This window comes from Aquarana catesbeiana, linkage group LG01, assembly GCF_042186555.1.
Source record: "Aquarana catesbeiana isolate 2022-GZ linkage group LG01, ASM4218655v1, whole genome shotgun sequence".
NCBI classification, from domain to species: Eukaryota; Metazoa; Chordata; class Amphibia; order Anura; family Ranidae; genus Aquarana; species Aquarana catesbeiana.
Genome location: NC_133324.1, coordinates 498586609 through 498610542, shown reverse-complemented (window position 1 = coordinate 498610542; position 23934 = coordinate 498586609). Strand labels below are relative to the sequence as shown.

At 44.9% G+C, this 23934-nt stretch overlaps 1 protein-coding gene across 1 annotated transcript in view; it reads left to right on the top strand.

The window, feature by feature from the left end:
- Positions 1 to 31: 31 nt before the first annotated feature.
- Positions 32 to 23934, top strand: part of DDX49 (DEAD-box helicase 49) — a 48985-nt gene continuing 25082 nt past the window's right edge. Inside the window, exons 1-6 of the mRNA XM_073592631.1 lie at positions 32 to 198; positions 1917 to 2040; positions 3395 to 3480; positions 5301 to 5422; positions 5506 to 5693; positions 8513 to 8653. Coding sequence (XP_073448732.1) covers positions 84 to 198; positions 1917 to 2040; positions 3395 to 3480; positions 5301 to 5422; positions 5506 to 5693; positions 8513 to 8653 — 776 coding nt within the window. The 5' untranslated portion in view covers positions 32 to 83. The remainder of the gene's footprint in view (positions 199 to 1916; positions 2041 to 3394; positions 3481 to 5300; positions 5423 to 5505; positions 5694 to 8512; positions 8654 to 23934) is intronic.

Genomic DNA, 23934 nt, shown 5'->3' with positions numbered 1-23934 from the left:
AGAAGCCAATGGGGTTCAGCGCTTGCTGATGACGGCACTTGTCCATAACGGAAGTATTACAATTGTCACGTGTGAGGGCAGAGATGGAAGGCTTCGCTAAGTTGGGGTTGTCATCATGGCTTATAGAACAGTGCAGACAGGTGGGGATTTGCAAACCCAACGCGGTCCAGGAGAATTGTATACCGCCCACCCTGGAAGGTGAGTACACCAGAAGAACAAACACAGGCATATGACTGCACTGATATTGTGGAACACGTACAAAAGAATGGCTCGTTATTTGTTTACACTCATGTATATTGTACTGAAATGGAATGCAGTCAGATGGAAGCTGATCATGAGCAGCACAGCAGGGAGAAGTACAAATTACCAGCATATTCCATTGTTGTCTAATGTATTTATTCCAAGCATGTATTATACCATCGCTGTAATGTTACAGTTTAATTAGAAAATATAGAACTAAACTTTCTTACCAAAATTCCTTACCTGTGGCCCTCTGGCTCCTTGCAGATTGTCTGTGCTTTCCTTACCTAGGTGCTTACTCAGGCTAGTGAACATTCTTTAGGGCTGGTTACCACTGGTGCGATGTCCGTCATCGGATGTGATTCGCACCGCACTGCAAATCACATGCGACCTGTGTAATGCGATTTCGGCCATACAGATAGTATGGCTAAATTTGCATCGCATTCGGACCAAACTAGTGCAGGACCCTTTTTTTGGTCCGCAGCAGAATCGGATTGCGTGGGTGTTCACACCCATTCGATCCGATTCCTGTCCAGATTTATATGGATATTGAGCATGAAGCTGGATCCCGGTATAGTATCTAAGATCTCCCTCTGTGTAGTATAGCTCCGACCAACCAACAGCCCGAGTTACAAACGTATGGATGAAAGAAGGGCAGCCATAGCGTAAATCCGATATAAAATTTATATAAAATATGGTAAAACACTTACAAATTATTAGTAGTAAAGAGAGCAGTTGCCGGCCGGCAAGCGAGTGCCCGTTCGTAGTAGATAGCGATGACGTCAGAGCGTCACTCTCCCGACGTACGTTTCGTCTGTCACTGACGTCGTCTGGGAAGCTGTTGGTCAGAGCTATACTACACAGAGGGAGATCTTAGATACTATACCGGGATCCAGCTTCATGCTCAATATCCATAGTGGTATCCAGAGGAATGTCTCCATTGTCTAGCAGCCCTACCTGGATGTGGTTCTGAGATGTGCTTATTTATGCCTCCCATCTGGTAAGCGCATTTACTTGGTGGTGGAGGGTCACTGTGTATGGTATGCTCGCTTTCCATTCGTCACGGAATCTCACAGAGAACTGCTGTGGGACTTCTGTTTTTTCTACACTAATTAACTTTGCTACCATTTTTGCAATATTGATTTGGTATCATTGACGTGTGTGTGTGTGTGTTTATTGCATATACTGTTTTTTTACATTTCACTATATAGCGCAGTTTTGTTTGTTTTTTTTTCTTGTTTGTTGTGATTATTTCACAGTTGAACTGCTGCTTTTTTTGGGGGTTTCCTATGTTAGCGCGGTGATTTTTTGTTTTTGTTTGTTGTGTTCACAAATACTTTAAATTGGGAAATCAAAGTTCCCTAATTTCTTCACAGTGGAGTCCCTGAGTCACAACTGTTAATTTCTTTTAAGATTCAGGCAAAAATTCGGACCTGATTCCTACCTGAGCCAGTGAACAGGGACACACCAGACCCCATGCTGTGAACCGCGGCCGCACATATGTGATTGTGAACCCGGTCTAACTCTAGCTTACTTAGTTCGGTAAAAAAAAGGTGTTGGGCTTTGTTACCTAAAACTGATAAATCGGGTGGGGGAATTTTTATTTTTTTAATAAAGTTCTGGGTGTGACTTGAGGGGACCAATTAAAAGTTTTACATTTTCTTTGTTGCTTTTAGGTCGGGACTGTATGGGTTGTGCCAAAACTGGTAGTGGTAAGACTGCTGCTTTTGTGTTGCCTATACTGCAAAAACTCTCTGAGGATCCTTTTGGAATATTTTGCCTGGTGCTAACACCAACACGGTTAGTATAAACCATTTAACATCAGCTAACACTTTAAATCCTAATGTACAACAAGTGATTTATGAGCATGTTTCTGTATTTATAGTCTTCCAAATACATTTTCTTAAATCAGGTTTTCCATATTTCAAGCTGATGTAGCTAGATTTTAGTCTGGTACCATATTTTGGGAAAGTATATAAACATGCTTCTCACTAGCCAAACTGTTGTTTGATGTTTTTTTTTTTGTTTTGTTTTTATGTTATAAAAAGGAATGGTGAAATGCGGTATCATTTGACATTATTATTTTTAACTTTTTTTTTTTGAGAGTTTAGATACTGGCTAGCTGTACTCCTGGAATTTGGTCTGTTTATTAAAGCAGTAGTAAACTCCTGATTTGATACATTCATTTTTTTTTTTTTATCTGGGACCCCTGCAGCTTTATGCCATAATCTAATATGCAGTGCATACTAGCACATTATCACAGACTTTCCTGTCAAAGGAAGACCTCCAGCGGTGTGCTGTCATTGGCCAAGCGCTTCTATCTTCACCTGGTCTTTCTTCCTTCTAGGTTTGCTCTATTCTGCCGCTTGATTGGCCTTGCCGCAATTACATCACTTCCAGGCATGGGAGTCACATCATCCTGGCATTGTGCAGAGGCCTTAATATAATCTGAGCTGCGCATGTGTGCCTTCTGATGGGTAGGTATAATTTATGGCAGAAAAAGACTCTTCTGCCATAAAAACCCTGCCTGCCAGCATTTTTTTTTCTCAAGTTTAATACCGCTTTTAATTCTTTCGATTTGGATTAAATAAAAGAACCCTAAAGCATGTAATTTTGAGAAACATACAGTTTACTCCCTTGGTCTGGTTCGTTTGTGTACTATAAGTGTTCCGGACTGTGCTCCGGAGAGGTTAAGTGTCCCATGCCAGGGACCACTTGGAGGAGGTGTTCCCAAACACGGTTCGCTTGTGGCTTATGTGGTTCGCTTCAGTGTGAGCGCAAACCACACCTGAGGTTTAAGACTTTCAAAGGACCACTGAACATGGAAGCAGCCATCACTATGGTCTAGCAGGCAGAGGTGGTGATGTAATTGTCCCTGGGAAAACATTCTTATAGCCCAGTACAAGTGCAAACCAGAGGAGGAGTGGGCAGGAGGACAATTGAACTTGGACATGGTTCAGTTTAACTATCCCCAGTGTGAGTGCACCCTGAGAGTATTGAAGCCAGTGGGTCAGAAAGGAGCCAGGCTACTTGCCTTTTCCAAAGGTGTTCAGAAGTGGCAGCTCCAATATTTCTCTTGTGAGAGGTTTACTTTAAATGTTATTAAAGGATTATTCGTTATTATTATTATTATTATATTTTTTTTTTTTTAAAGAGAATTGGCTTATCAGATTGCAGAACAGTTTCGAGTTCTAGGCAAGCCACTAGGTTTGAAGGACTGTATCATTGTTGGAGGAATGGGTATGTATTGAATATTTTAAATGTATTAACATATTGGTCCATATGCATATGCTTTTCTCCTCTTTTTGATTGGACGAGTTCTACACAGCAGATTTCAGGTAACAATGTAACTGGTTAAATTGCTTGCAGTATGCTCTACCACTGTTATCAGTTTTAGCCATTCCACAGAGAAACTTTACATCAATAATTTAAATACCCAGGTATCTTTGTCTATTTACTATACTGCCCACCTGAGACACCAATGACTATCATGTTAGCATATTTAAACAGGGTATACCCCCAAAAATCATTAATTTTAAATCCAGCTAAATACATTCCAAGACCATCTAAACAAAAGGAATGCAAAGTATTACAGTTTTTTTTGGAATGTAGCCACAGCCTAAATGAGAAACGTTTATTCATTGCAAGCATGCTGTAGTAAAGGATACTTGCTTTCTGTGTGGAAGCAGTGGTCTCTTTACAGAGGTCTGATGTGCTTCCTCCTAAGTTGGAACTTAAAAGCGTAAATCAGCAGGGAGCACGAGTCTTGCTGATTATAGGTCTGACTCCGCATGGAGTGTGTCCAAACCCTTGCGGAGCCAACACTGCTTCTTCAGAGTGCAAGATTCTTCTTTACGGCATGTGGGCAGGGGACATGCTTTTCTCCTAAGACTGTGGCAGCGCTTTAAAAAAAAAAAAAAGTCCATAAATCAATCCCATAGTTTGTAGAGGCTATAACGTTTGCGTAAACCAAACAATATACACTTATTGGGATTTTTTTTTACCAAAAACATGCAACAGAATACATATTGGCCTGAATTGATGAAGAAATATGATTTTTTTTTTTTTTACATTTACATTTTTTTTATAGCAGAAAGTTAAAAATGTTTTTATTTTTTTTCCAAACTTGTTGGTCCTTTTTTGTGCAAAGAATAAAAACCGCATATGTGATCAAATGCTACCAAAAGAAAGCTCTAGTTGTGTGAAAATTTTTTTATTTGGGTACAGCGTTGCAGGACTGTGCAATTGTTAGTTTAAGTAAAGCAGTGTCGTATTGACAAAAAATGGCCTGGTCAGGAAGGGGGTAAAACCTCCCGGAGCTGAAGTGGTTAATGGATTTTATTCTCGCCTATTCAGGAATTGAGAAAGTGGGAGCAAGTACCCGCTCGCTGGGGGGGGAAAAAAAAAAGAACAAAACACTTCAAATGTGTTAAGGGGTGGAGGGGGGGGACAAGCAGGAGGATGTTCAGCACAAAGTTCTTGAGGGATAATGCATGCTATGAGTTGGTAGTTAGGGTAAAGACTTTTATGTCCTGTACACACGACCGGTTTTGCCGTCGGAATAAACTCTGAAGGTTTTTACGACGGAGTTCCGACAGAATTCCGCTCAAGCTGTCTTGCATACACACGGTCACACCAAATTCCGACCGTCCAGAACGCGGTGACGTACGACGGGACTAGAAAACGGAAGTTCAATAGCCAGTAGCCAATAGCTGCCGTCTCGTACTTCAGAGCATGCATCGTTTTTGGTGTGTCGGAACAGCATACAGACGAGGTTTTTCCGATAGCAATTTGTTCCGTCGGAAAAATATAGAACGTGTTCTCTATCCTAAGTCCATCTGCATTTTGACAGAAAAAGTCTGATGGGGCATACACGCGGTCGGAATATACGATAAAAAGCTCCCTACGGACTCTTTCTGTTGGAAATTCCGCTCGTGTGTACGCAGCATTATTGTTTAAGTATAATACATGTGTTTTAATCTGAGTCGTGTAAAAGGAAACCAATTTAAAGTTTGTATAGTTGTTTCCCAGTTGTAATTAGGTCATATTTTCTCTCTTAGATATGATTGCCCAAGCCCTGGAGCTAGCCAGAAAGCCCCATGTTGTCATAGCTACACCGGGTCGCCTAGCTGACCATATTCGGAGTTCCAACACATTCAGCATCAAGAAGATTCGATTCTTGGTAAGACTGATAACTTAAAGCAGGACTAAAGAGATCTATACTTGCCTTTCCCCACTTGTAGGTAATGTACTTGTGTCCTTTAGGTTCTAGATGAGGCAGATCGTCTGCTGGAACAAGGTTGTACAGACTTTACTAAAGATCTGCAAGTCATTCTTAGTGCTGTTCCTGCCCAGCGACAAACCCTACTGTTCAGTGCCACCTTAACAGACACCTTGCAGGAGCTGAAGTCTGTTGCCATGAACAAACCATTCTTCTGGGAATCCATTTCAGAGTAAGATTTCCGCTCCTTTCTTTATTTAGCTAATGAAAACAATTTGGCAAAATGTAAGTGATGTTGTTATTTGCAATAGTTTAAAGGGTCTGTGCTTCATCGCTTAAAGTAAAGGCCTTGTCAGGACAGATGTTTGGATTTCAATATATTCATTTTTCACAAATAAAAGCTACATAAACGTAATATACCTTCATTCTTCTCCAAAGTGAGAGGGTAATATACAAAGGTTTTAAGATAGTAATACAAACATTTTTGAACGGCATATCCATAAAGTAAGTGACCAGATATAGCGTAGAAAAAGAAAACGTACAAATACAAAGATAATGATGAGATGATACCCATAGTGCAGTTGAAAAGCAACCAGATGCTAGATGGGGTGTAATACTGGTCAAGCACGATGATTACCAAAATATTTGTTTGATAAAGTAATGGTCAACAACCTTGTACAATGTCAGGACAGATTTTAATATGGTGCTGCTGTTCACAATGAGCAAAAGGGGCTGCAACTAGGACATGTTTCAGTTTGTCAGCTTTTCACACATCCCACTCTGCATATGGTCGGCATTGTTGCTGAATAAGTTCTTGAATTTGCTCTGCAGATAGCACTTACTTTTTAAAGATATATGGTTCCTATTCTTCTATTGCTCCTGGAATGCTACCAAAAGTGTTTTCATAATCTAACTAGTGGCTGCTGTGCAGTCTTACCCCCTTTTGTGTAAATTTTTTTTTGTCCTCTGCTCATAGGTTTATAAAAGATGATGTACTGGTCTTTCTGTTGTACTTCAAAATGTCTTGGTAGCTCAGCCATAATTTAAAGTGGAACTAAACACAACAGTATTTCTGCTCCAGCAGTGTGACAACCAGCTCCCTTCCAACATCTTCACCTGGTCTTCTTCCAGGCTCGGTGTCTTTAGCCATCTTGATCACCCTGCCCGATGTCCTGTGCAAGCAGCATTTTACTGATATCCTGATCTAGTTGATATTTCTACCTAAGCTGAAATGCAGGTTGAATCCCAAATCCAGGTTCTTTTTTTTTTTTTTTTTTTTCTAAGCCCTGTTTCACACTTGTGCGGTGCCAATTGAAGCTCAGGTTTCACTGGGGAGATAACAATCTCCTGTTCAACAGATTCATTGCGTTTTTGCTCAGGATTAGAGAGCAGGGAGAGGGGGAGGGGGGGGGGGGGGGGAGAGGGGGAGGTGTAGTGAGGAGAAAGAGAAAATCCTTGTTCAGAACGCAATGCATCTGCGAATCAGATGCGTTCCCATAGGAGATAATAGGCTTGTAGTCCGCACCGCAATGCCCAAAAAACGCACACGTTTTTTGTGCAGTGCGAATGCAACGCACATATGTGAACCAGATGCATTCATATGAATGTATTTTAAAATGTCCTGCGAATTAGATGCGGTGTAAGCCGCATCTAATTCGCATAGGTGTGAACCCGGGCTTAATCTTTTGTGTGATTCCTTCAGATCTGTGCAGTATTCAGAATGAAACCACTGCTGTGCTTTGCCTCTGTGTGGAAGTTTCCTGTATTATAGACCAGTCACTGCTGCTGTTTTCTACTCATGCAGGGTGTCTAGACTTATATCCTCCCCACTGTAGTTTTCTCCAGGCAGACTATAGTTCAAGGACCTGCTGAATCCTACCCACAGCCCTGGTCTATGTACAGTTTTGCAATGATGTCACAGCCACTTCAAGTTTGGGTTTGCAAGGGCATTTGGTGCAAACAATGCAGACTTATATCTTTTGTGTGTATCAAGGAATATAATGTTGTGCCCAAGGTTCACTATTAAAATTTAACATCTAAACAAAGAAAACATCTAAAAACATGGATAAAATACATAAATAGAAACAGTTTTAGCTGCCATGGGGTTTGTATTTTTATCTGGCATTTGAGCAGACAGGAGGATGACACCACTTTTCAGTTATGAAATATAGTGACACCATCTATCTGCCCCTGATTGTGCAATGAAAGAGCATCAGGGGACTGATGAGCTCATCTTTCTGCTCATTCCTTCTGTCATCACATTTAATTGCAGCTGACCTGATCGGCAACTAGTACTGCTCCTTCCTTTCCTATTTTGAGTACTGCTGTATAAGGGATTGCATAAGACTGATCAAATTCAAATCCTTGCAATCACTGAATTTAAAAAATATCATTATTTGATTACAAAGCATAATTAATGTGTGTCTTTTTATATCTGCCTGGAGTTTAGGTTTAATGTGTTTTGTTGTACATAAAGCTATTTGTAAAGTTATGAAAGGGGCCTAACATTTGACAAACCATGTTAGGCTAGGTTCACACTTATGCAGTTTTCGTTGATTGTCTCTGCAGTGCTTTTGATGAGGGTTTTGTGCTTTTGGACATGTGATTTTGTCGAGATTAGCATTTTGGACTATTTGTTGGGCAGATTAAAAGATTAAAAACCACAAAAACGCACTACATACATACAAAAAAAGCACAATTTTGCGTTTACAAAAAGGTCCTTGACCCTTTCCAAAAACGTAGTGGCTGAAAAAAAGCATAGATGTGAACCTGTCCCATAGGAAACCATGTTAAATGAACTGTAGTGCATTTCGGCAAAGAGTACCAAAACATGCATAGGTGTGAACCAGGCCTCAGTCATGCATTCTGAAGAAAATATGGTATTTTAATTTCCTAAGGTTGAAACATTGCTGCAGGAATTCAATAATGGGTTTGTGTAGCTTGTGAGAGTTGACCTTTTTAAAGATTTTTTTTTTGGCTCTAATGTTGAAATATTTTGTTTTAATGAAATAGAACGTGTAACTAATGATCTCTATAAATGCCTCGCTTTAGGGTGCGAACAGTAGACCAGCTGGACCAAAGATATATTCTGGTGCCCGAGAAGGTGAAAGATGCGTATCTGGTTCATCTGATCCAGAAATTTCATGATGAGCATGAGGACTGGTCCATCATTATCTTCACCAACACCTGCAAGTGAGTCGTGTATGGAAGATGCCAGAGCTGATGATGGGACAGGAAGCACAGGGAGTGTGTGTGTGCTTGTCAGCATGATTGCTGTTTTGGTAACTCAGGACAGGTGAAAGCTCCAGGTTCCAGTGTCTTGTGGTCGCAAGGAAACAAATTTAAGTGCCCCTTCACATCACAGAAATTCTTTCTCGACTTTGTCAGCTGATGTAGCCTTTATTTCAGATGCTTCAGCAGAGTCTATTAGAATGACAGCAAGATCTGCATCCCTAACTAACTCAGCTAGGAGGGTGCTATGGCTAAAGACCTGGCCGGGTGATGCGGCATCCAAAAACAAGCTTTGTGGGGTGCCGTTCTTGGGAGATTTACTATTTGGACCTGACTTAGATTTGGTCCTAGATAGGAAAGCAGATAAAGAAAAAGTCATTCCCAGTTAAAAAGAAGAAGCAACCAGTTAAGCGTTTTTTCCCTTAACGTCTTTCAGGACAGCACTTAAGAGAGTGACTCCTCCCCTTGCAAACAGGAAACACCTCTTCCACCAAACTTTAAAAGGAGGCTCCTTTCAACACATTGTCAGTTTTTGTGTTTCCTCTGGAGGGAACACTTCATGGGGAAGTCAGGGCTCTCAGGTGTTGTCCTGGGAGCTCAGGTTTCCTGTGTTTTCACCAAATGCTTTTTTACCTCATGAGAGCTGTTCCTCCCATTCCACAGCTGATGTTAGGTGCTGCTGGCTGGGCTCCCTCTCCCTCTTCATCTGGGCTCAGGGTGAGTCTGACTGTCGTGGGCATCGCTCCTAGGCGGCGGCAAGGCAGGCGGTGGCCGTTTACTGTGTTTTTTTTTTTTTCTCCGGTCCACCGCCTGTTGCTTATTTCACCTACGCCATCTTGGGGATGGCAGCGGGGCTCCATCCGCCGAAAGTGAGGCATCCGGGAAGGGGGTGGCGCCCACGGAACAGGCGTACGGATATCGCAGGGGGAAAGGGGAGGGACGGGGCTGGTGCTTATTTAGCGGTTCCGGTCCGGTGCACTGGCGCTGTTGGAGTCCGGAACTGGCGTTTTGGCCACATAACACAGCAAGCGCTCCTCGATGGAATCTATGGCGGCAGGGAGTGGGACAGGCACCAGCAAGGCCTAGGTAAGGGGCAGTTGTATACTGTCCTCCTTGTACTGTGGGGTCTCTCTCTCTCTCTCTCCCCCCCCCCCCCCCCCCCCCCCCCCCCCTGGTGGCAGGGGCCTGTCTGTCAGTTTTAGTTCTTACTGTGCACCTGTGGTGAGCATCCTTGAAAAAAGGACAGGTTTTCTCGCTGGGATGGTTTCTTCTTTTTGTCTCATGGTAGGCCAAGAGCTCTGATCCAGTGGCAAAAAGGAAATGCCCTTCATGTAAATCCAAACTACCTGAAGGATGGAAAAAGACGTTATGTCAAGCCTGTATTGATTTGCTAGTTAAAGAAGAAGCTTCTTCTGCTTGCAGCGACTTGATTGCATCTGTTAAAAAAGAACTTGATGCGACTATTCAATCATTTCGCTCTTCCCTAGCAAACCCATCCCTCAGTCAGCCAACTACCTCACAGTCCTCTCAAGGCTCACTTATAGTCCCGACGGTGGAGACTGAGGCATCTCCTACCCCAGAGGGACATTCCCCCTCTCAATCTGCTGAGGAGTCTGGTGAGGGGGAGGAAGGAGAAAATTTACCTTCAAAATTTAAATTGTCTTTAGAACAGGTAGATGGCCTGTTAAAAGCAATCTATACCACACTGGGTCTGGAAGAGGAAAGAAAGGAGTTATCTCTGCATGACAAAATGTATGCAGGGCTCAGCGAACACAAAAATCGCAATTTCCCAGTACACTCAGTTATTTCTGAAACTATTAAGAAAGAGTGGACAGAGCCAGAGAGAAAACCTTTCTTTCCCAAAGCCTTAAAAAGGCGTTTCCCTTTTGATGAAGATCAAGGGGCGGTTTGGAACAAAAGCCCCAAACTAGATGCTGCGTTTTCCCAAGTCTTGAGGTCAACAGATTTGGCATTCGAGGACATGGGGGTGTTAAAAGATCCCATGGATAAAAGGATGGACCAGCTACTAAAAAGGGCATGGCAATCCATCATGGGAAATCTTAAACCTGCTATGGCAACTACGGTGGTATCCAGGAATATGGAGTTCTGGTTAGATCAACTTAAGGCCCTTATCTCAGCAGACTCACCAAAACAAGAAATTTTGTATTCATTCTTGACTCTGTCTGCCGCTGTTGCATTTATATCTGATGCATCAGCGGAATCAATCAAAATGACAGCTAGATCTGCTGCCTTAGCTAACTCGGCCAGAAGGGCTCTGTGGTTGAAAACTTGGCCGGGGGACGAGGCATCCAAAAACAAGCTATGTGGGATGCCGTTCCTGGGAGACTTGCTTTTTTGTCCTGACTTAGATGCGGTTCTAGATAGAACAGCTGATAAAAAGAAGTCTTTCCCTATCAAAAAGAAAAAACAGCCAGTTAAACAAACCAAACCTCAGGAGAAAAGAAAAAATTGGGCATCACAGAAGGGAAAAGGAAATGTCCTTTTCCATCCTCCTGCAGCCTCCGGTAAAACGCAATGACTTATGCGTACCAGTGGGGGGAAGGCTTCAAAGTTTCCTCCCCCTTTGGGCCAGCATGACAGAAAGTCAATATATTTTAGACATGCTGTCCCAAGGTTACAGGATAGAGTTTTCGGATCGCCCACCAGAAAGATTCTTTGTAACAAACCTACCAACGGATCTAACAAAGGCCCTGGCTATGAAGAACCTTTTAAAAGATCTGAGGCACCAGAGGGTAGTGATACCAGTATCCCCAGAAGAACAGAGTCAGGGCTTCTATTCACACATATTTCTGATAAGAAAACCATCCGGAAACTTCCTTCTTATCCTCAACCCTAAAACCCCTGAACAAGTCAGTCCTATACAAAAAGTTTTGGACTCAATTTTCACAGTCAGGAACATTCTGACAAAAGATTTTTTATGGCATCAGTCGATCTGAGGGATGCTTATCTTCATGTTCCTGTAGCACCTCAGTCCCAGAAATTCCTGAGGTTTGCGGTGAATATGGGCCAAGAGATTATACATCTTCATTTCAGGGCCCTTCCCTTCGGCCTGTCGTCAGCTCCTCGTATTTTTAAGAAAATAATGGCGGAAGCTCTCGCCCTTATTCAACTCCGGGGATTGCGGTAATTCCATATCTGGACGACCTCCTCTTTTTGCCCCATCCGGGGAAAAGTTGCAGGAGGATCTGAACAGAGCCCGCAGTGATTTGGAGTCACTAGGATGGATAGTGAATGTTCAAAAATCGAATTTCATTCCAGCTCAGCAAGTACTGTTTCTGGGTTACTTGATAAATTCGGTGGAGCAAAAGATTTTTCTCCCAGAAGAGAAAAAGATCAAGGTTCAAAGGGTAATAACGACACTACAAACAAATCAACTGATTTCAGTCCGAAAGGTTATGTCGGCTCTGGGGACATTAACCTCTTCTATGCCAGCCATCCAATGGGCAAGGCTGCATTTCAGGGCTCTCCAGAGGTTCCTTCTAAGAACATGGAACCACAGGACAGAGAGTTTGGATACGAAAATAAAGATCCTCACCAGAGTCAAACGTTCACTTTGGTGGTGGAAAAGTCAGGTGGTACTGCAAAGAGGTCTTCTTTGGTCTTTTCCGACCGGAAAAGTGGTCACAACAGACGCCAGTTTGCGGGGATGGGGGGCCCACATGGGTCAGGCCTTAGCACAAAAACCTCATAGGTTGCCATGTCCAGATTTTGTCAGACAATGCCACTGCCATAGCCTACCTGAACAAACAGGGAGGCACAAGAAGCAGGGCTTTTCACTTACTGTCAGTAGAGATTCTGGAGTGGGCGGAAAACCACTTACTATCTCTATCTGGTGTCCATCTCAAAGGCACATTAAACGAAGTAGCGGATTATCTGAGCCGACAGAAAGTTCAGGCATCAGAGTGGAGTCTGAACAGGGAGGTGTCTGCATTAATCAACAGTACTTGGGGCCTTCCGCAGGTAGACCTGTTTGCTTCAAAACAAAACACGCAGCTCCCAAATTTTTTCTCCCTTCAGAGAGACAACTGCTCTCAGGGGATAGATGCTCTGGCACATCCGTGGGATTTTCACCTAGGATATGCTTTTCCTCCATTCCGGTTATCCCACTAGTGTTGAGAAAAATACTCAGAGAGAGTATCAATCGTTTTGATTACTCCATATTGGCCAAAGAGAGCTTGGTTTTCCACGATTCCTCAGTTGGCAATCAAACCATGTTGGCATCTTCCGCTCGGTCAGGATCTGTTGATTTAGGGGCCAGTGCATCATCCAGATGTAGGCAGGTTAAAGCTCACTGCCTGGTATCTGAGGAGCAATTAATGAGAAGCAAAGGCTTTTCAGAACATTTAATTACTACGTTGCTTTCCAGTAGGAAAAAGGTAACCAAGGATATTTACGCCAAAGTATGGAAAGTCCATGTTTTTTTATGTCATTTAGAACATAGGGAGGTTAAAGACCTAGTTTCAGTGCTGGAGTTTTTGCAAAAAGGTGCACACAAGAATCTTGCAGTCAGCACTCTTAAAGTGCAGGTGGCCGCTTTGGGAGTTTATCTGGAGAGATCCTTATCTTCAGAAACTCTGATCGTGAGACTTTTCAAAGCACTTTCCAAGTCTAGACCGGTCCCAGTGAGGCATTTCCCAAATTGGGATCTCTCAGTGGTTCTGCAAGCTCTGGCAAAAGAACCGTTTGAGCCTTTACAGGCCATATCCCTAAAGAATTTAACTTTGAAAACTATTTTTCTGGTCGCAATTACTTCAGCAAGAAGGATTAGTGAACTGCACGCCCTATCAGTAATAGAGCCCTTTTTGTCAGTTTTTTTCCTGATAGAGTTGTCCTTAAAGTAGATCTAGGGTTTTTGCCAAAAGTGGCAAGCTTTAGTAACCGGTCTCAGGAGATTACTCTACCAACCTTTTGTGCTAACCCTTCGGGTAAAAAGGAAGAGCAGTTTAACAGCTTGGACGTAAGACTTGTCCTATTACATTATTTGGAAGTAACAGGAGGGTTTAGAGCTTCAGATTCATTATTTGTTCTTTTTTCTGGAAACAAAAAAGGCCACCAGGCATCAAAAGGATCATTGGCTAGGTGGCTTAAGACAGCTATTTCTGTAGCCTATTCTCAAATGGGTTTATCTTCCCCACTGGGAGTTAGGGCTCATTCAATGAGGGCCCAGGTCACTACATGGGCAGAAAGAGCTGGTGCCACCCCAGATCAGATTTGTAAGGTGGCTACTTGGTCAAGCTACTTAACGTTTGTCCGTCATTACAGATTGGATCTCCTGTCAGCAGGGGATCAGGCATGAAAGGTTCTGCAGGCTGTGGTCCCTCCCTAGGGGGGTAAGTCTCTATCATCCTCTCAAGTGCAGTCCTGAAAGACGTTAAGGGAAAATTCAAGTTAGACTTACCGGTAACTTGTTTTCCAAGAGTCTTTCAGGACAGCAGCATCCCGCCCTATTTTAAAGTTTGGTGGAAGAGGTGTTTCCTGTTTGCAAGGGGAGGAGTCACTCAAGTGCTGTCCTGAAAAACTCTTGGAAAACAAGTTACCGGTAAGTCTAACTTGAATTTTTTTTCGATCTCAAAGGAACAAAGTACCAAACCCCAGGAGAAGAGAAGAAATTGGTCATTGCAGGAGGGAAAGGGCAAAGGAAATGTCCTTTTCCATCCTCCTGCATCAACCAACAAAACGCAATGATTTGTCACTGCTAGTGGGAGGAAGGCTTCAGAATTTCCTCCCTCATTGGGCCAGCATGACAGAAAACCAATATATTCTGAGCATTCTGTCCCAAGGTTACAAAAATGGAGTTTTCGGATCTACCTTCAGAAAGATACTTTGTAAAAAACTTACCAAGGGATACAACAAAGGCCCTAGCTATGAAGAACCTGTTAAAGGATCTGATGCATCAAAGGGTTGTGACTCGTGTATCTCCAGAGGAACATTTATCAGGGATTCTAAGCCATCCGGAAATTTCCGTTTTGTTAAATGGTTTCAAGTTGAGAATCAGTCAGTCCTATACAAGAAGTTTTGTATGGACTCGATCTTCACGGTCATGAATCTGCTGACCAAGGAATGCTTTATGGCATTAATCGACTTGAGAGATGCTTACCTACATATTCCTATAGCCCCTCAGTCCCAAAAATACCTGAGGTTGGCAGTCAATATGGGGAAGGAGGTGCTACATCTACAATTCAAGGCCCTTCCTTTCGGCCTTACATCTGCTCCTCTTCGCCTTTAGGGGATTGCGGTAATCCTGTATCTAGATGACCTTCTCTTCTTTGCCCTGTCCAGGGAGAGACTGTAAGAAGATCTGGGCAAGGCCCGCAGTCATTTGGAATCCCTGGGTTGGATAGTGAACATTCAGAAATCAAACTTCAATCTGGCTCAGCAAGTACAATATCTGGGGTACCACGGTATCTCTAGAATACAAACTAGAATTTCGGAGTTTCCGCCTATGGCTACATCACCCTGAAAGCGCCTGATCGCGGAGGCTAAGCAGGGTTGGGCCTGGTTAGTACCTGGATGGGAGACCACCTGGGGGTACCAGGTGTTGTAACCGTCTTGTTTTCTGAGGTCAAACGTTCCCAAAGATCCAGGGAAAAGGCAATCTCTGTTTCGGGCACTAGACCGATTACTGGCTTAGGAGGTGATCATACAAATCCCCACAGAAGAGCAAGGTTTGAGGTTTTATTCAAACCTCTCTAAGGTAACAAACCCGAATGGAGAATTCAGACCCAATCTAAATCCAGTTCCTGAAGATTCGCTCCTTTCACAAGGAGTCGATCAGGTCAGTGGTTTCTATCCTACAAGAAGGAGAACTTCTGGCGTCTATCAACATTAGGGATGCATATCTGCATGTCCCTATATTTCCCACTCACCAAGGGTTTCTGCAGTTCAAGGTATAACAGCAGCATTTTCAGTTTGAAGCCTTGCCCTTCAGGCTAGCTACAGCACCCCGGGTGTTTACAAAAGTTCTGGCCCCACCTCTAGCCAGGTTAAGGGCAGAGGGCATAGCAGTCTTGGCATACCTAGATGATCTATTGCTAAATAGACTAGTCGGTGGCTCGTTTGGAGCAAAGCATGCGCATTACAACCAAATACCTGAAAAATCTGGGTTGAATTCTCAAATTGGAGAAGTCTTCCTTTAAAACCGCTAGAAAGGCTGGAGTACTTGGGTCTGATCATAGACACAGCCCAGAAAAAGGTGTTCTTGATCAACGCCATAAGAGAGCTGGTGCAGATGGTCAGGTCCAAAAGAGATTCCTCCCTTCGCCTTTGCATGAGGTTGTTAGGAAAGATGGTGGCTTCATTTGAAGCGGTTTCCTATGCCCAGTTCCATTCAGGACTGTTGCAAAACAGTATCCTGTCTGCTTGAAACAAAACGATTCAAGCTCTAGATTTTCCAATGCGGCTGTCCCCAAAGGTGTTCCAGAGCCTCAGTTGGTGCTCGGTATCCGGGAATCTGCAGAAGGAAAAAAAAACCTTCATACCAGTTACCTGGAAAGTGGTAACGACAGATGCCAACCTTTTTAGGTTGGGGAGCAGCACTGTAAAAGACAACTGTCCAAGGACAGTGGTCCAGAACCGAAAAAGCCTTGCCCATCAACATCCTAGAGATTCGGGCAGCGCATCTGGCTCTTAAGCCCTGAACATTCAGGTTACAGGATTGTCCTGTCAGCATCCGATCCGACAATGCCACAGCTGTGGCCTATATCAAATCGCCAAGGGGGCACTAGGGGTCACGCAGCTCAGAGAGTGGTGGACCATATTCCAGCTTGGGCAAGGAACATCCTTTTCTGGCCTTCGGCAGTTTTCATTCTGGGAATAGAGAATTGGCAGGCGGACTATGTGAGTCGCCAGCAGTTGTTCCCGGGGGAGTAGTCCCTTCACCCCAAAATCTTTCTGGCTATATGCCAAAGATGGAGGATCCTCGCCGTAGATCTTTTGGCGTCCAGTTTCAACGTGTAGTTGGTCAACTTTATGTCAAGGACAAGGGATCCACTCGCATGCGAGGCAGATGCGTGGTGACCCCATGGGGTCAGTTTTCACTGATTTAGGCTTTTTTCCCTATTCAGTTGCTGCCACGTCTTCTTTGCAGGATCAAGCTGGAAAGAAAGACGGTAATTCTTGTAGCCCCAGCATGGCCCAGAAGGTCCTGGTATGCAGAAATCGTAAAGATGGCGGTGGAGGATCCATGGTCTCTTCCACTACGGCCAGACCTACTCTCATAGGGGCCGATATTCCATCCTACCTTACAAACTCTAAGTTTGACGCTTTGGCTATTGAAGCCCACATTCTGAAGAGACGTAGTCTCTCCAGGTCATTGATTTCTACCTTAATTAATAAAGCCGGCTTCCAGAGTCCTATATTATAGACTCTGGAGGGTTTATGTTTCCTGGTGTGAATCCTAGGGTTGGCACCCTCGGAAATATAACCTAGGTAGAATTCTTGTTTTTTTCTACAAGTACAAATTAAGCTGGCCTTGAGTACTATTAAGGGCCAAGTCTCAGCTTTATTGGTCTTATTTCAAAGACCGCTTGCTTCGCATTCTTTGGTCTGGGGTTTTATACAAGGGGTGATGCGGCTTATTCCGCCAGTTAGACCACCCTTGAACCCTTGGGACTTGAACAAAGTTTTTTTGCCTACATTGCAAAAACAGCCCTTTGAACCGTTACAGCATACTCCCTTGGTCCTTCTGACAAGGGAAATAATGTTTCGGGTTGCTATACCCTCTGCAAGAGGGTAATCTGAGTTGGCTGCTCTTTCCTGTAAAGAAGCCATATTTAATTATTAAGGTGGTTTTAGGTTTTTACCTAAACCAAGATATTGTCCTACCATCGTTTTTTTACAAAACCAGGTTCTAGGGTAGAGAACTTGCTACATTGTTTTAATGTAGTGAGAGCGGTCAAGGTCTATTTAAGTACGACTGCTCAGGTCTGAAAGACTGATGTTTTTATTATGCTGCCAGGGGGTCCTAGGAAGGGACAGGCAGTGTCAAAATCCACTATTGCTAAGTGGATTTGGCAAGTTCTAAATCAGGCCTAATGGTTAAAAGGTAAGATTTCACCTTTTCATGTCAAAGCGCACTCTACTAGAGCAGTTAATGCTTCTGGGGCAGTGCATCACCAAGCCTCCATGGCTCAGATCTGCAGGGCCGCAATTTGGTCTGCAGTCCATACATTCACCAGATTTTATCAAGTGGATGTAAAAAAGGGCATGAGGATATCGCCTTTGGGCGCAGTGTGCTGCAGACAGCAGTATAGGTCCTCAAGTCTGTTGGTGCCCTACGGGTTGTGTCTCCCTCCCCTCAAATAGCATTGCTATGGGACGTCTCACATAGTGATTACTATGGTGCGCTGTGTCCCGTGATGTACGATAAAGAAAATAGGATTACCTTTCTCGAACATCACGGGACACAGAGCCACAGTAATTACTGATGGGTTATATAGGTATCACTGGTGATTGGACACTGGCACACCCTATCAGGAAGTTCAACCCCCTATATAATCCCTTCCCCTTGCAGGGATACCTCAGTTTTTACGCCAGTGTCTTAGGTGATGGACGTGTAAAGATGTCCTGTGCTGAGCTCCAAAGGCAATATCCTATATCCTATACTGGGGCAAGCCAGGCAGACCGGATCCATTCAAAGTGTCCTTTTCTAGGCCGAATTGGATGGTACCCGGGCCTCGTGTCCGAAGAAACGAGGTTTTACCTGTAATGCTTCTCTTTTTAGAGAGCTGGACCCCGCATATTAGAAAATGGTTTTCTAGCCTAATTTCTAGCCGGGTGCTTTACGGGCCCAGAACTGCAGGATCCCCCTATTCCTAGGGGGCCCCAGTCTCTGACGGTTTTTTCAAATGGAGCCCACCGTGAGAGGTGAAGATTGGGTCTGTGTGAACTGAACCCTGCGGCTGGATAAGGTTAGAGGAGATTCCACAGAATTTTCTAATTCTAGTAGGTTTCTCCTTTAAGGTAAATGCATGCTATGTCTATTGTGACCACCGGGGGCTGCCAAGAGCACATACCTTCACATGCTTGATGTGTCTGTCTCAGTGTTCATCGCTGCACATGTCTCCCAGCGTCTCAGGCCGGCTGCAAAGGTAGGATGGAAGGGGGGATTTCTCAGGTTTGAATGTTCCCCCCCAGGCTAGAGAGAGGCCACAGGGGTCTAGAAAGTGGTTATACCGCTCGGGCACCGCCGCCTCAGGCCACCATTTCCGACCATTGCCGTTTAGGCAGGTCTTCACTACCAGCTTCTCTCCCTCCTCCCCCTTCCCCAGCCTTCCTCCATAGTATTACAGGAGAGTCGGCCAGCGCGGGAAGCGCTAGTTTTTTCAAAAATCGAGGGGGGGGGAGGTAGAGGGGAGGGGCGGGACGTCAGCACAGGTGCTTAGACTCCCACTCAGGCCAGCTGCAGGCTATTAAGGCACTCTGTACAGGTGCACACAGCCTTTGGAGAGACACAGAGCTGACGGTCGCATGTAAGGTGGGACACAGGCATTCTCCTAGGCAGCATTTACTGAAGTAACACCAGACTGAGCATTGGGTAGCAAGGCTTTTAGCCAGACTACATCGCTCAGCAGTCAGTGTTCATTTGTGATACCTCCACACCTTGGTGCTTTGCACTATGGGTAGAAGAGGTTCAAGCACCCCAAGAACCAGAGACACTAGGGGATCTCGTTCAGGTTCTGAGGGCCCCCTGTCAGCAGCATCCCCCCCCCCCTGATGGGCCAGGGACAGCTAGCCAGGGAGAGCCGTTGGGGTCAGGGGCTACACCTGCTTCTGGCACTTCAGCCCCTGTATACATTACACAAGAGGTTTTTTCCTCAACCATTAATGGTCTAGAGGAAAGATTAATGGCCGTGATTACGTCTTCACTCAGTAGAATAAAACGCACTAGGCCTTCCTCTGTTCCCCAAGACCCTCAGGAAGAGGAGTTCTGGGATAAAGGAGAGGAATCCCTTTCAGAGGATCGGGATGGGACGGATGATTCCTCTTTAGAGGAATCAGGTGGAGAGGGGCCCTCTGCGACTTCCCAAGAGGAGAAAGTCTTAGTGCAGATCCTTACTGGATTGGTCCGCTCCACATTTAAGTTGCCCGTACCTGAAACTGCTAAAGAATCCTCTTCTGCTTTGGGGTCACTGAAACCTTTCCAAGCAGCGCAGGCTTTTCCTGTTCATAATTTACTTGAAAAGCTCATTTATTCTGAGTGGGATCACCCAGACAAACGTTTTTTTCCGCCGAGAAATTTTTCAACACTTTATCCGATGGAAGAAAAGTTTATGAAAATGTGGGGAATACCGGCCATTGATGCCGCCATTTCCTCCGTAAATAATAGTCTGACTTGTCCTGTAGACAATGCTCAGATGCTCAGGGATCCTGTAGATAAAAAGATGGAATCCCTATTGAAGGATGTTTTTCCTTAGCAGGTTCAGTGGCTCAACCTGCAGTAGCAGCGATTGGAGTCTGTCAATACTTAAGAGACCATGTTAAGCAGGTCATCAAAGTATTACCTGAACAGGCCCAGGGGTTTGCTAACCTTCCAGCGGCCTTATGCTTTGTGGTTGACGCCATTAGAGATTCTATCGTGCAAACCTCCCGTCTTTCACTGGGGTTGGTGCATATACGTAGAATCCTATGGTTGAAAAATTGGTCAGCCGAAGCACCATGTAAGAAGCTGCTGGCTGGGTTTCCATTTCGTGGTGCAAGGTTGTTTGGAGAAGACTTGGATAACTATATTAAGAGAATCTCTTGTGGGAAAAGCACTTTCTTACCTGTCAAAAAGAAGAGTAAGCGTCCCTCTTTCAAACGGACTCTTTCCCCAGCGCCGGGGGCTTCAGCCTCCAGGCAGTCTCGACGGCCGCCTCCATCTGGGTCCAGAGACAAGAGTCAACCCCAGGGACAAAAGAAGTCCTGGGGGAAGAAGCCCAATAGGCAAAACACTAAGACCTCTGCATGAGGGGGCGCCCCCGCTCACTCGAGTGGGGGGGAAGACTGCGACAGTTCTCAGGGCTCTGGCAGGAGGATTTCCAGTACAGATGGGTAATCTCCACGGTAACCTTAGGGTACAAGCTGGAGTTTCAGGAATTTCCCTCTCCTCGGTTCCTCAGATCAAGAGTCCCCAGAGACCCGGAGAAGAAGCAGTCGCTCCTTCTAGCGTTAGAGCGACTTTTGTCGCAGGAGGTCATTATGATAGTTCCCGCAAAGGACCAGGGATTGGGCTTCTATTCCAACCTTTTTACGGTCCAAATGGGAATGTCAGCATTCTGGATTTAAGGGATCTGAACCGATTCCTAAGGATTCAATCCTTCTGCATGGAATCAAGTCGGACAGTAGTTCCCACCCTGCAGGGAGGAGAATTTCTGGCATTGATAGACATCAGAGATGCATATCTGCATGTGCCCATTTTTCCTGCTCATCAGAAGTTTCTGCGCTTCGAGGTAGGAGGGCGCCATTTCCAGTTTGTGGCTCTGCCTTTCGGGATAGCCACTGCACCTTGAGTGTTCACAAAGATCTTGGCTCCTCCTCTGGCCAGATTAAGGGCTCAGGGTATAGCTGTCATAGCATACCTAGACGACCTGCTCTTGATAGACCGGTCGGTAGCCTCTTTGAATGGAACCTTGAGGACCACAGTCAGGTATCTAGAACACCTGGGTTGGATCCTCAACCTAGAAAAGTCTTTCCTAAAACCAGTAAGAAGACTGGAGTATTTAGGTCTGATTATAGATACAAGCCAGGAGAAAATATTTCTACCCCAGGCAAAGATCGCTGCTTTAAGAGAGCTGATTCTGGCAGGACCAAGAAGGGTCCCTCTGTCCGCCTTTGTATGAGGCTACTAGGGAAGATGGTGTCTTAATTCGAAGTAGTTTCCCTATGCTCAGTTTCATTCAAGAATGCTGCAACACAGTATTCTGTCGACCTGGAACAAGAAGGTTCGGGCATTAGACTTTCCGATGCACCTGTCGCATGCGGTGCGTCAGAGCCTCAATTGGTGGCTCATACCCGAAAACCTGCAGAAAGGGAGATCCTTTCTACCGGTTACCTGGACGGTGGTAACAACAGATGCCAGTCTGTCAGGTTGGGGAGCAGTTCTGGAACAGTCTGCGGTTCAGGGGATATGGTCCAAGACCGAGAGGACCTTACCCATCAACATTCTGGAGATCCGGGCGATATATCTAGCCCTAAAAGCCTGGACTATCAGGCTACAGGGTTGTCCGGTCAGGATCCAGTCCGACAATGCCACAGCAGTGGCTTATGTCAATCATCAGGGAGGCACCCAGAGCCGAGCTGCTCAAAAGGAGGTGAACCAGATCTTAGTCTAGACAGAGATGCATGTGCCATGCATATTGGCAGTTTTCATCCCGGGAATAGAGAACTGGCAGGTGGACTATCTAAGTCGCCAGCAGTTACTTCCAGGGGAATGGTCTCTGCATCCCGACGTCTTTTGGGCCATATGCCAAAGATGGGGGGTTCCAGATGTAGATCTCTTTGCATCCCGATTCAACAAAAAGATAGACAGATTTGTGGCAAGGACAAAAGATCCTCTTGCATGCGGGACGGATGCGTTGGTGATTCCGTGGCATCAGTTCTCACTGATTTACGCATTCCCGCCTATTCTGCTACTACCACGACTCCTTCGCAGGATCAGGCAGGAAAAGAGGTCGGTACTTCTGGTGGCCCCCGCTTGGCCCAGAAGGACTTGGTATGCAGAAATAGTAAGGATGACGGTAGGTTCCCCGTGGACACTACCGGAACGCCCAGACCTGTTATCTCAAGGTCCAGTGTTCCATCCTGCCTTACAAACGCTAAATTTGACGGTTTGGCTATTGAGACCCACGTTCTGAAGAGTCGTGGGCTCTCAGGTCCTGTCATATCTACCTTGATTAATGCAAGGAAGCCAGCTTCCAGGATGATTTATCATAGAGTCTGGAAAGTTATGTATCCTGGTGTGAATCCAGAGGTTGGCATCCCAGGAAATATGTCATAGGTAGAATTCTTGATTTTCTACAATTAGGATTAGAGATGAAGCTGGCCTTGAGTACCATCAAGGGCCAGGTCTCTGCTTTATCAGTATTATTTCAGCGGCCACTTGCTTTGCATTCTTTGGTGCGAAGCTTTATGCAGGGGGTGACGCGTCTTAATCCTCCGGTTAAAGCGCCCCTAAACCCCTGGGACTTGAACTTGGTCCTGGCTGTGTTACAGAAACAGCCTTTTGAACCAATAAGTCAGATTCCTTTGGTCTTGTTGACAAGGAAGTAAATTTTTCTGGTGGCCATCTCTTCTGCTAGAAGAGTTTCAGAATTAGCGGCCCTTTCCTGTAAGGAGCCTTATTTGATTATACACAAGGATAGAGTGGTACTACGCCCTCATCCTAGTTTTTTACCGAAGGTGGTTTCTGATTTTCATTTAAACCAAGACATTGTTCTACCTTCCTTTTTTCCAGATCCCTGTTCTCCGGAAGAGAGATCTCTACATTCGTTGGATGTAGTAAGAGCAGTTAAGGCCTATCTCGGGGCAACTGCTCAGATCCGCAAGACGGATGTTTTGTTTGTGCTGCCAGAGGGTCCCAATAGAGGACAGGCAGCATCAAAAGCTACCATTTCTAAATGGATTCGACAATTGATCATTCAAGCTTACGGTTTGAAACAGAAGATTCCTCCGTTTTAGATCAGGGCACATTCCACAAGGGCTATTGGTGCTTCTTGGGCAGTGTATCACCGGGCCTCTATGGCTCAAATCTGCAAGGCCGCAACCTGGTCTTCAGTTCATACATTCACCAGATTCTATCAGGTGGCATGAGGATATCGCCTTTGGGCGTAGTGTGCTGCAGGCAGCGGTACAGAGTCTTCAGGTCTGATTGCACCCTACTTGGTCGTGGTTCCCCCCCCTCAGGTAGCATTGCTCTGGGACATCCCATCAGTAATTACTGTGGCTCTGTGTCCCGTGATGTTCGAGAAAGAAAATAGGATTTTTTTAAAACAGCTTACCTGTAAAATCCTTTTCTTTCGAAGGACATCACGGGACACAGAGGTCCCGCCCCTCTTCTAATACATTACATTGCTTGGCTACAAAACTGAGGTATCCCTGCAAGGGGGAGGGATTATATAGGGGGTTGAACTTCCTGATAGGGTGTGCCAGTGTCCAATCACCAGTGATACCTATATAACCCATCAGTAATTACTGTGGCTCTGTGTCCCGTGATGTCCTTTGAAAGAAAAGGATTTTACAGGTAA